Source organism: Marmota monax, unplaced genomic scaffold (assembly GCF_021218885.2).
Source record: "Marmota monax isolate L192 unplaced genomic scaffold, Marmota_monax_Labrador192_F-V1.1 WCK01_AAM20220418_F8-fsc00103, whole genome shotgun sequence".
NCBI lineage: Eukaryota > Metazoa > Chordata > Mammalia > Rodentia > Sciuridae > Marmota > Marmota monax.
This window is the reverse complement of record NW_026694286.1, coordinates 933,233-946,388: the sequence shown is the minus strand read 5'-3', so window position 1 is coordinate 946,388 and position 13,156 is coordinate 933,233. Positions and strand designations below refer to the sequence as shown.

The 13,156-nt window shown below is 35.6% G+C and overlaps 1 protein-coding gene across 5 annotated transcripts in view; it reads right to left on the bottom strand.

The window, feature by feature from the left end:
* Smchd1 (structural maintenance of chromosomes flexible hinge domain containing 1) overlaps nucleotides 1-13,156 on the bottom strand; it is a 151,290-nt gene that overhangs the window by 130,821 nt on the left and 7,313 nt on the right. For 4 of the 5 annotated variants that reach the window (XR_009228878.1, XR_009228879.1, XM_058586405.1 and 1 more), the window contains exons 2-3: nucleotides 10,024-10,490; nucleotides 130-205 (exon numbers count right to left, since the gene is read on the bottom strand). Coding sequence is in view for 3 of the 5 variants with exons in the window: in XM_058586405.1 (XP_058442388.1) it covers nucleotides 130-205; nucleotides 10,024-10,479 (532 nt within the window). In the remaining 2 variants the exon portion in view is untranslated. The remainder of the gene's footprint in view (nucleotides 1-129; nucleotides 206-10,023; nucleotides 10,491-13,156) is intronic. The other variant, XM_046467441.2, reaches the window with a different exon arrangement.

The following is a 13,156-nucleotide window of genomic DNA, read 5'->3' as shown; positions in this document are numbered from 1 at the left end:
TTCTCTTCCATCACATAAAAATAACCAAACTATCAATAGTTTTGAATACATATTTGTGTAATAGTTATTGCCCTATCATTACACATTGAATTTAAAAGCAAGTGCTTAATTTAAAACATCATTACTCACCAAAATTATCACAGGTAATTTCTTTCCTACTTGTTGTTGTAATAACAAATTTTTCTTCAGGTGAAATGCCAAGTGTCTAGTTAAAATAAGAGAAATAAAATGAATTATTTCAGAAAAGAAATTAATACATTATTCAAATTTGCAAGAATGTGAATACTGATAGTATATTATAATCCTGCAACAATTACTAGAAAATATGACTCAGTATTTTAATATTTTCCTTTGTAAAATTAATATAACATAAACCCATGTAAATTATAAATTACTTCTTTGTTTTAAACAAGGTTCTTTTTCTTCAACTATATGCCACCTAGTAACACTAGTGATTAGGTGGAATGTTCTGAAAGGAACACAACATTAGTATGGCCCACCCTGACAAAGACATGTTATTTCATGTCATTATAAAAGTAATCATTTTATTTAAAGCAAAACATTAACATAACACTTATTTCATAAAAATATTTAAGTATATAAAAACAAAACAGAAAGAAAATAGAAGAGAATTTGACAGAACACTAAGGTAAGAATAGTGGAACTAAGCAAGATGCGTGAAACTTTACATCTATTCTATTCTATCCCCTTTCAAAAAAAATAATCTTAAAACCTTAAAGCAAATTATAAACTAGAGGGGCTGGGGTTGAGGCTCAGTGGTAGAGCACTCGCCTAGCATTTGCAAAGCCCTGGGTTCGATCCTCGGCACCACATAAAAATAAGTAAAATAAAGGTATTGTGTCCAACTACAACTAAAAAATAAATTTTTTAAAAAAATTATAAATTAGACTGGGAAATTGCAATAAGAAATAAAAAGCCTTAATAAATCAAAAAGGTAAAAATTCAAGAATGAAAAAGAGTACATCAAGACATGACTAATCAAAAGGAAAAATAGAGCCAGGCATGGTGTACCTGTAATTCCAGGGGCTTGGGAGGCTGAGGCAGAAGGATTGCAAGTTCAAAGCCAGCCTCAGAAACTTAATAAAGTCCTAAACAACTTAGACCGTGTCTCAAAATTAAAAATTTAAAAATGGGCTGGGGATATGGTTCAGTGGTTAAGCATTGCTCAGTTAAATCCCTGGTACCAAAAAGAAATATGCATGAACAATGAAAACATGAACTGTGAAATATCACAACTAACTAAAATAAAAATTAGAAATTTATGTTTACATTCTCATTTAAACTAAAAGACATGAATGAAATTAATACAATGATGATGTATAGTTAGAAGAAAAGGCTTCTGCTTCAGCGATAAAATAGTTAATCTAGACTTCCCACTTGAAGTCACCTAAAAATAATCTACATTCATGATACTCAAATTACAATAGTGATATAAAACAATCCTTTTTGGTCATTACTGGAACTAAGTAGGGCACTGACTCCTTACTCAGAACACGACAAATGAAAGGGGACAAATCAATCATTTATCCTGTCTTCCTTGTATTTCACGATATTACTTTCTTGTATTTCATGATAACCAAATAACTCGAGTTGATCAGACAAAATTGTTTTAAAGAATTCTAGCTAATAAATATAGGAGCAACGACAATCCGAATATCATCATTTAATGAACCACTTGATCAACATCTTATTATGAAGGGATTAAGATGAAACCACCTGAATTCCACAAATTCAACGTTAACACTGCTAGGAATAGGTAAAACATTCCCACATTATGTGACTCCTGATGTGACGTGATATGAAGTAGCACACCACCTACAAAGTACTCCTTTGTCTCTCTACCCCAAAGAAATTTAATCTAAATCTAATAAAGGTTTTTTTGGTTTGGTTTGGTTTGGTACTGGGGACTAATCTCAGGGGCACTTGATCACTGAGCCACATCCCTATCCTTATTTTGTATGTTATTTAGAGACAAGGTCTCACTGAGTTGCTTAGCACCTCACTTTTGCTGAGGCTGGCTTTGAACTCGAAATCCTCCTGCCTCTGTCTCCAGAGCCTCCAGGATTACAGGTGTGCCACCACTCCCAGCTCTAAAAAAAATCTTTAAAGCTAACTTTTAGTTTACAGAATACAGAAATAAAAGTTAAACGACAACACTGAATAATCCAGAGTGTGGAAATATTAATGAATTACCTCGTTGATTCCTTCAACAGGTCAACAGCAAGAAGATTAAAGATAGAATGGGGTTGCTCAAGGATTTAAAAGAATTAGGAAACAGGATGGTGGGAGGAAGATTGGGGACAGGGATATAGGCTTAACGGTAGAACGTTTGCCTAGCATGCAGTAAGGACTTGGGTTAGATCCCCAGAAAGAGTGGGGAGGAAAATAGTTAAATCTGAGGACCTTGTTGAATTGTGATTTAAACAAACTATAGACATTTTTAATAAAACAGAGAAAACTGAATACGGACTGAAATACTATATAAGATGCTTAATTCTGATGGGTATAATAGTTGATTTTAGATTTTACCTTTATACTCTTCATCTAAGATCTACAATAAGCTTTAAAATACATTAAAGACAAAATTATGCTAGCTTGGCCAATTCTTGGTAACTGCTAAATATGGGTGATGAGTACGGAGAGTTCCTTACATAATTCTCTCTTTGTAAACATTTGAAGCTTTATATTTTTTAAAAAAAAAAATCCATTTTAAAATATCCTATAATAGACCAACAAAAGAAGATAAAAGGTTCTCAAACAGTCCCACACACATATGCATGGGGAGCTTGGTAGATATAGGTAGGAGAGGTGACATTATACCACATAGCAACATTATGTTCTTTTTGGTGGGGCTGTCAATCCAACCCAGGGTCTTATATTAACTATGAAAGTGCTCTCTCTTCCACTGAATGATACCTCTAACCCCAAAGAGGCTGCATATTAATTCAAATTTGTAGAAAACACAGAAGCATAATTTTAAAAGAGTAGAAAGGATTTCTGAAAAGATACAAACCATGCAAGCCATAAAGGAAAAAGACTAGAAAACATAAAAAGATATTCAACCCAGATAGGTGCAGTGACACATGCTTGTGATCCCAGCTACTTGGGACTCTGAGGCAGAAGTACTATAAGATCCAGAACAGCCTCAGTAACTTAGAAAATAAAAAAAGAACTAGGTGTGTAGCTCAGAGGTGGAGCGTCCCTGGATTCAATCCCCAGTACAGGGCAGGGAAGGTGGACAAGATGCTCAACTAGTTATCAAAGAAATTAAAATAACTTGATGTCATATCCATCAGGTAGGTAAAACATTTTCAGTTCTATCAAGTATAAGTTTCCACATAAGGAAATAGCATCTTACACAATAACAAGAATCTAAAATTTGTACAACCATATTGGAAAGCAATTTGGCTTACTTTAGGAAGCTTAAAGACACTTTTATACTAAGTAGTTCCACCCTAGAGAAATAAGGCCCTAGACATAAAGTAAATAAGATTCTATTTATTTATCAGATTTATATTAGGTTTCTATATAATTGTGACAGGCATTTATCGTTCATTACTGCTTTATTTCTACAATGTTCCAACTGTCAGATCATGCACTAATACATCCTCTGTAACAAAATATACTTTTACAATTACTGAAAAAACTGCAAATGATTGCAGATCGATGTACAACTGAAAGGTATTTATATCTAATTATTTCATACATTCTCTCTGTAAATCAATTATTTTTAAATTTTCTTGAGGAGCTTTCTAGGATAATTGCATAGAATACTTCATCTAGCAAGCCACTAGTTATATAGAAACCTTCTGCCCCTCATCTTTCAATGTATCTTTTTTTTAATTTTTATTTATTTTTTTTGTCATGCATGACAGTAGAATGCATTTTGATATATAATGCATACATGGAATGTACATACATCAATCATATTGTCTATTCTATTCTGCTGCCCTTCCTATCCTCCCTACTCCACCCCTCCTCTCCGATCCTTTCTAACTAATGTGACACACTTTTTTTTTCTTTTTCTCATTACAACATCATATATGTATTCTGTATAACAATGAGATTCTCCTTCCATCTTCTGTGCAACTCCCCTTCTCCCTCTTTAGTGATAGTCTTCTTCTCATGCTCTTCCTCCTATCCCATTTTGAGTCACCCTCCTTATATCAGAGAAGACATTCGGCATTTGTTTTTTTAGGGATTGGCTAACTTCATTTAGCATAATCTGCTCTAATGCCATCTATTTGCCTGCAAATGCCATGATTTTATTATTTTTTAGTGCTGAGTAATATTCCATTGTGTATAAATGCCACATGTTTTTAATCCATTCATTTATTGAAGAGCATCTAGGTTGGTTCCAATTTCCAGCTATTGTGAATTGTGCTCCTATAAACATTGATGTGGCTGTGTCCCTGTAGTATGCTCTTCTTAGGTCTTTTGGGTATAGTCCGAGAAGGGGAATAGCTGGGTCAAATGGTGGTTCCATTCCCAGTTTTCCAAGGAATCTCCATACTGCTTTCCAAATTGGCTGCACCAATTTGTAGTCCCACCAGCAATGTATGAATATACCTTTTTCCTGGCATCCTCGCCAGCACTTATTGTTGTTTGACTTCATAATGGCTGCCATTCTTATTGGAGTGAGATGGTATCTTAGAGTAGTTTTAATTTGCATTTCTCTGCTTGCTAGAGATGGTGAGCATTTTTTCGTGTATTTGTTGATTGATTGTATGTCCTCCTCTGAGAAGTGTCTGTTCAAGTCCTTGGTCCATTTGTTGATTGGGTTATTTACTTTTTGTTGTTTAACCTTTTGAGTTCTTTGTATACTCTAGAGATTAGAGCTCTATCAGATGTTGAGGGGTAAAAATTTGTTCCCAGGATGTAGGCTCCCTATTCACCTCACATATTATTTCTCTTGCTGAGAAAAAACTTTTTAGTTTGAATTCGTCCCATTTGTTGATTCTTGGTTTTAACTCTTGTGCTATAGGTGTCTTATTAAGAAATTTGGGGCCTGCCCCCACATGATGAAGACTAGGACCAACTTTATCTTCTATTAGACGCAGAGTCTCTGGTCTAATTCCTAGCTCCTTGATCCATTTTGAGTTGACTTTTGTGCATGGTGAGAGAAAGGGATTCAATTTCATTTTGTTGCATATGGATTTCCAGTTTTCCCAGCACCATTTGTTGAAGATGCTATCCTTTCTCCATTGCATGATTTTAGCACCTTTGTCTAGTATAAGGTAGTTGTAATTTTGTGGATTTGTCTCTGTGTCCTCTATTTTGTACCATTGGTCTACCAGCCTGTTTTGGTGCCAGTACCATGCTGTTTTTATTACTATAGCTCTATAATATAGTTTAAAATCTGGAATCGCGATACCACCAATTTCACTCTTCCTGCTTAGAATTATTTTAGCTATTCTGGGTCTCTTGTTTTTCCAGATGAATTTCATGATTGCTTTTTCTATTTCTGCAAGGAATGTCATTGGGATTTTATGGTAATTGCATTGAATCTGTAAAGTGCTTTTGGTAGTATGGCCATCTTAATAATATTAATTCTACCAATCCATGAGCAAGGTAAATCCTTCCATCTTCTAAGGTCTTCTTCTATTTCTGTCTTCAGGGTTCTGTAGTTTTCATTGTATAGCTCTTTCACCTCTTTTGTTAAGTTGGTTCCCAGGTATTTTATTTTTTTTGAGGATATTGTGAATGGAGTATTCGTCCTCATTTCCATTTCAGAGAATTTGTCACTGATATACAGGAATGCCTTTGATTTATTGGTATTGATTTTATATCCTGACACTCTGCTGAATTCATTTACAAGTTCTAGAAGTTTCTTGGTTGAATTTTTTGGGTCTGCTAGTATAGGATCATGTCATCGGCAAATAGTGATAATTTAAGTTCTTCTTTTCCTATAGTTATGCCTTTAATTTCTTTAGTCTAATTGCTCTGGATAGTGTTTCAAGAACTATGTTGAATAGAAGTGGTAAGAGAGGGCATCCCTGTCTTGTTCCAGATTTTAAAGGGAATGTCCTCAATTTTTCTCCATTTAGAATGATGCTGGCCTGAGGCTTAGCATATATAGCTTTTACCATTTTGAGGTAATTTCTTGTTATCCCTAATTTTTCTAGAGTTTTGAACATAAAAAGATGCTGTGTTTTGTCGAATGCTTTATCAGCATCTATCGAGATGATCATACGGTTCTTATCTTTAAGTCTATTGATGTGGTGAATCACATTTATTGATTTCCGTATATTCAACCAGCTTTGCATCCCAGGGATGAATCCCACTTGGTCATGGTGCATGATCTTTTTGATATGTTTTTGTATCCGATTTGCCAGAATTTTATTGAGGATTTTTGCATCTAAATTCATTAGGGATATTGGTCTGTAGTTTTCTTTGAGGTGTCTTTATCTGGTTTGGGAATCAGGGTGATATTGGCCTCACAGAATGAATTTGGAAGTGCTCCCTCTTTTTCTATCTCCTGAAATAGATTGTAGAGTATTGGTATTGGTTCTTCTTTAAAGTTCTTATAAAACTCTGCTGTATATCCGTCCAGTCCTGGGCTTTTCTTGGTTGGTAGTTTTTTGATGGCTTCTTCTATTTCCTCACTTGATATTGGTCTGTTTAGGTTGTTTATATCATCCTGACTCAATCTGGGTAGCTCATATGCCTTAAGGAATTCATTGATGCCTTCACTATTCTCTATTTTATTAGAGTATAGGGTTTCAAAATAACTTCTTATTATCTTCTGTATTTCTGAATTGTCTGTCGTGATGTTGCCGTTTTCATCCCGTAAGCTAGAAATTTGGGTTCTCTCTCTTCTTCTCTTTGTTAGCGTGGCTGGTGGTCTATCAATCTTATTTATTTTTTCAAAGAACCAACTTTTAGTTTTGTCAATTTTTTCAATTGTTTCTTTTGTTTCGATTTCATTGATTTCAGCTCTGATTTTAATTATTTCTTGCCTTCTACTGTATTTGCTCCTGATTTGTTCTTCTTTTTCTAAGGTTTCGAGGTGTAGTGTGAGGTCATTTATTTGTTGGCTTTTCCTTCTTTTAAGGAATGAACTACATGAAATGAATTTTCCTCTTAGTACTGTTTTCATAGTGTCCCAGAGATTTCGATATGTTGTGTCTGAGTTTTCATTTACCTCTAAGAATTTTTTAATTTCCTCTTTGATGTCTTCTGTAACCCTTTGTTCATTCAGTAGCATATTGTTTATTCTCCATGTGATGTAGGATTTTTTTCTTTCTTATTTTATTATTGATTTCCAATTTCATTCCATTATGATCAGATAAAATACATGGTAGTATCTCTACTCCTTTGTAATTGCTAAGATTTGCCCTGTGACATAATATATGGTCTATTTTTGAGAAGGATCCATGTGCTGCTGAGAAGAAAGTGCATGCACTTGATGTTGGGTGGTATATTCTGTATATATCAATTAAGGCTAAGTTATTAATTATATTATTGAGTTCTATGGTTTCTTTATTCAACTTTTGTTTGGAAGATCTGTCCAGTGGTGAGAGAGGTGTGTTAAAATTTCCCATGATTATTGTGTTGTGGTCTATTTGACTCTTGAACTTGAGAAGAGTTTGTTTGATGAAAATAGCTGCACCATTGTTTGGGGCACATATATTAATGATCGTTAAGTCTTGTTGGTGTATGGATCCCTTGAGCAGTATGTAGTGTCCTGGTTTATCCCTTTGGCTTGATGTCTATTTTATTTGATACAAGTATGGACACCCCTGCTTGCTTCCGGGGTCCATATGAGTGGTATGATTTTTCCCAACCTTCTACCTTCAGTCTGTGTATGTCTTTTCCGATCAGATGAGTCTCCTGTAGGCAGCATATTGTTGGATCTTTTTTTTAAATCCATTCTACTAGCCTGTGTCTCTTGATCGGTGAATTTAAGCCATTAACATTTAAGGTTATTATTGAGATATGGTTTGTACTTCCAGCCATATTTGTTTATGTATGTTACTTAACATGATTTGTTTTTCCTCTTTGATTATGTTTTCCTTTACTGTACTACCTAGCGCTGTTGGTTTTCATTGTTATTTTTCATTTCCTCTTCCTGTAATGTTTTGCCAAGGATGTTTTGAAGAGCTGGTTTTCTAGCTGCAAATTCTTTTAACTTTTGTTTATTGTGGAAGATTTTTATTTCATCTTCAATCCTGAAGCTTAATTTCGCTGGATACATGATTCTTGGTTGGAACCCTTTTTCTTTCAGCGTTTGAAATATGTTATTCTAGGATCTTCTAGCTTTCAGAGTCTGTGTTGAAAGATCAGCTGTTATCGTGATTGGATTAACCCTAAATGTAATCTGCTTCCTCTCTCTTATGGCTTTTAAGATTCTCTCCTTATTCTGTATGTTGGGCATCTTCATTATTATGTGTCTTGGTGTGGATCTCTTATGATTTTGTACATTCAGTGTCCTGTAGGCTTCTAGTATTTGGATTTCTTTTTCATTCTTTAAGTCTGGGAAGTTTTCTAGTGTTATTTCATTGAATAGATTGCTCATTCCCTTGGTTTGCACCTCTATACCCTCTTGTACCCCAATAACTGTTAAGTTTGGTTTCTTTATGTTATCCCATAATTCTTGGATGTTCTGCTCATGGTTTCTTAACATTCTCGCTGAGCTGTTTATGTTCTTTTCAAGTTGAAAAACTTTGTCTTCATTGTCTGAAGTTCTATCTTCTAAGTGTTCTACTCTGCTGGTAATACTCTCATTTGAGTTTTTAATTTGGTTTATTGTTTCCTGCATTTCCAGGATTTCTGTTTCTTTTTTTTTAATATCCTCTATCTCCCTATAGAGTTGATCTTTTGCTTCTTGGATTTGTTTATGTAATTCATTGTCAAAGTGATCTTTCTTTGTCTGAATTTGCTGTATAACGTCTTCCTTGAGACTCCAGATCATCTGAAGCATGTATATCCTGAACTCTTTATCTGACATTCCATCAGCTGCAGATATTACCACACCTAATGTTGAATTGACCTGTTTGTTTGTGGTCCTTTCTTTTCTTGTCTTTTCATACTACTCATGTTTCTTTCTAGCTTTGTGAAACTGTTGTGTTAATGGTTTTCCCCTTATATATTTATATTGTTCTTGTATAACTCCAAAATCCCTCTTTTGCGTAGAAAGACAATGTTAACAGTTCCCAATATCAACAGTACATCATCTAAGCACAAGTTTTCATTATTAATACACTTATAGTTAGATTCTAAGTCTACAGATATTGGTTTCAATTATTATTTAAGAATATAGTCATTAGTTTCATAAAAGGCATACCATATCTGGTGGCATATAGAAAACTTAATTTCAGACGAAGGATGTTATACTTAAGAGGGAAAGGAGTGAGGGTATGAGGTTAAACTAACTTAGCAACTTTGGAGAACTCTAACCAATAGACTGGTAATTTATGGAAGAATGTATAGACTCAACCTCCTATCTGTATTTAGATAGTTACCCTATGTATAGATAGCAAAAGTTAGGAGGTTGAAAGTGGGATAGAGGGAATACAAATGAAGAAAAGAAAAAAAATAACAAGGAAGAAATGAGAAATAAGCAAGAAGGAAAAAGAAAGTAAGATAGAAATAAAGAAAAAAATGGGGGGAAGATGGGGTATATGGAATTCCTCTATATTATATTATTTTGGTGATTCAGTTGTTCATGCACAGTTCTTGGTTTCACATATGTTGAGGTTGTGAGAGAGAGAGAAGAAAAGAAAAAGAGAAAAAAAAAGTCTCTCACAACACTGTTTTCCTTCCTTCCAGTAGGTGGCGTTGTCTATTCCTAGGCTTGAGCCTCTGTGTTCAGGGTGGTAGATATAGCCAATGTGAAACGACATGAACTTTCACCTGTATCTTCACTACTCTAGTCTCTGAGGTGGAAACCAGGTGCCTGTACAGTTGTTCTTTTGCGTTGATAGGTACAACCCCCAAAAGCTTGTGGGAAATAATTTTGAGTTATCGCAGCTAAGGGTGGGGGAGTTGGAAACCGGGTACCTGGATCAGCCGCAGAACCGGGCTGGTAGCCACGCCCTCTTTGATTGGTTTTAAAGGTTGATGGGCTTCCTCTGGATTAGCACATGGGGTGGGGCCGGGCTTCCTGCTCGGGTCTGGCTTGGCGCCGGGCTTCCTGTTCCGGTCTGGCATGGCGCCGGGCTTCCTGCTCCGGTCTGGCGTGGCGCCGGGCTTCCTGCTCCGGTCTGCCTTGGCGCCGGGCTTCCTCCTCCGGTCTGGCTTGACGCCGGGCTTCCTCCTCCGGTCTGGCTTGGCGCCGGGCTTCCTGCTCCGGTCTGGCTTGGCGCCGGGCTTCCTGCTCCGGTCTGGCTTGACGCCGGGCTTCCTGCTCCGGTCTGGCTTGACGCCGGGCTTCCTGCTCCGGTCTGGCTTGACGCCAGGCTTCCTCCTCTGGTCTGGCTTGACGCCGGGCTTCCTCAGTACTCCATCCTTTCTCATTGTATCTTTATCTATGGGTAAGAAAGCTATCAACCTTATTCCCTCTTCCAACATATGCAACTGCATTACCATAATGAAGGAATTTCATCCATCAAAGATTGTACAACTGTTGGGCTGGGATGTGGCTCAAGTGGTAGCGCGCTCGCCTGGCGGGCGTGCGGCCCGGGTTTGATCCTCAGCACCACATACAAACAAAGATGTTGTGTTCACCGAAAACTAAAAAATAAATATTAAAAAATTCTCTCTCTTAAAAAAAAAAAAAAAAAAAAGATCGTACAATTGTTCCTCTATTTACCATGTGATTACATTCCAAAAGACTGTAACTTAATGTTAAGTCAAAATGCATTCCATAGACCTAAGCTACCAAACATCATAGCTTATGTTAGTCTACCTTAAATGTCTTAAAAAGATTTATATTAGCCTACAGTTGAGCAAAATAATACAACCACTAATGCCCATTTTAAAATAAGATGTTGAATAAGGTGATACCATACTGAAAGTAAAAAAAACAGAAGGTATCCTATAGCATATTGCTAGCCTGGGATAAGATCAAAATTCAAATTCAATGTATGACTTCTGCAGAATGCATATTGCTTTTGAACCACTGTAAAGTTGAAAAATTCTAAGTCAAAACAAATTCAATCAGGGACTGACTGCATTTTCCTGCACTGAAGCAGATAGCTGTCTTACAATTTTTAACCTATATTAAAAAAAATCATAGATTTTAATCAATAAATCAATTACAATTTAATTCAGACATGCGAATTATCTTGTTTTCCTTGTTTCATCTATCATTTCATGTAAAATTCTTAAATTCATAATTTTTCTAAGTACTTTATAGTTCTCATACTTTATACATTACTACTTTTATTCAAAACATCATACCCTTCTCTCTCCATGTTGGTTTTTTCATTTGTTTGTTTTTTGTTTTGTGATACTGGGGATTGAACCCAGCGCCCTGTACTTGCTAGGCAGGCACCCTACTACTGAGCTACAAATCAGTCCTTTTTAAATCTTATTTTTTGAGACAAGGTCTCGCTAAGATATTCAGGCTGGTCTAGAACTTTCAATCCTCCTGCATCAGCCTCCTGAAAAGCTGGGATTACAAGTGTGTCCCACCATGCCTGTCTTCTCCCCAGATTTTTTGATCTAAATATCTATCTTAGGGCTGGGGTTGGGGCTCAGTGGTAGCGCGCTTTGCCTAGCACGTGTGAGGCACTGGGTTCGATTCTCAGCACCACATATAAACAAATAATGAAATAAAGGTCCATCAAAAACTAATAACCTTTTTTTTTTAAATAAATAAATAAATAAATAAAGATAAAAATCTATTCTTAGATGCAAAATGAGATTTTTCATGTATCTGTACTAACCTGACACTGAATACAGATATACTCTTCTGCTTTTCTGTATGTGAAAAGTCAGAGGGTCATTCTATTCAGGCAAGAGTCTTGACTGGACTTTTTTTCTTTTGTAAGAACTTTTTCTGAGTTAATTTTAAAAACATATGAATTTGTCTTTAATGGGGAATACAAAGCACTTGCCCTCCATATCCTTAGGACAGCTTCAAACTATCTGCTGGATAACTTCTCTTCAAAAGTCAATTTTAAGAGATGTTTATAGCTGGGTATGGTGGTGCATGTCTGTAATCCCAGTGATCTGGAAGGCTGAGGCAGGAGAATCTGAAGTTTGAGGGTAGCCTGGGCAACTCAGGGAGACCCTATCTCAAAAATAAAATAAATTAATAAAAGGGTTGGGGATGTAGTTCAGTGGCACAGCACCCCCTGGGTTCAATTTCTAGTACTGGAGAAAAAATATTACTTCTGAAGGGCTAACGTGCAGACTACAACATCTAAATAAGCTAAATTTCATCCATCGCTTAAGAGTATAGCTTAGTTGGAAAGGACATGCTTAGCATGCAAGAAGCCCTGGGTTTAATTCCCAGCACCAAAACACAAACAAACAAAATTCATGGATTTAAGTCAGTCAGAAACTACACAGCTTAATGTATTGCTCTGAAATTCTGCAAACTAGCCTTTAATGATTAGTGCTTTAGCACTATTTGATGTCTGTCCTACAGATCAGGAAAACCTATGCTGAACTGAAAGAAATTTCTACAAAAATTTAAAGGGTTAATAATTAAAACAGACTTTTCTACCCTAAATAACATACACCCTCTATCCTGTATTAAAGGTTAGGGTAAGAAGCAGCGGTTCCCATCTGTTATACATTTTATCACTCAGGATTTGTGAGGAATCTAGGGAAAATTTTTACTCAAATAATTCCTTTGCTTTCTTAGAAGTTGCAATGCTTTTATTTTGAACAGACTGTGAATTAATTAATTCTGTTTTCTTCTTTGTTTTGAACACCAGGAATCTCAAGACTTAGCATTAATATAATGTATTATCAAATAAATTTCCATTTATTAACTTTTCTCAGGTATTTTATTATTCTACATCTATTTGCCTTTACTTTTTTCCTTAGCTTTTGTTATTTTTAACACAATATACAGTTATAAGATTTCACAAATACTTTTTGAGGAAAGCAAGAGATTGATCCATCTAAATAACAATCACAAATCAGCTACTAGTTTAAGCTCCTGTCCTCAAAGAGCATACAAAAAATATATCAGATAAAAAAAAAATTTAAAAATGGGGAAAAGAGGGACTGGGGTCGT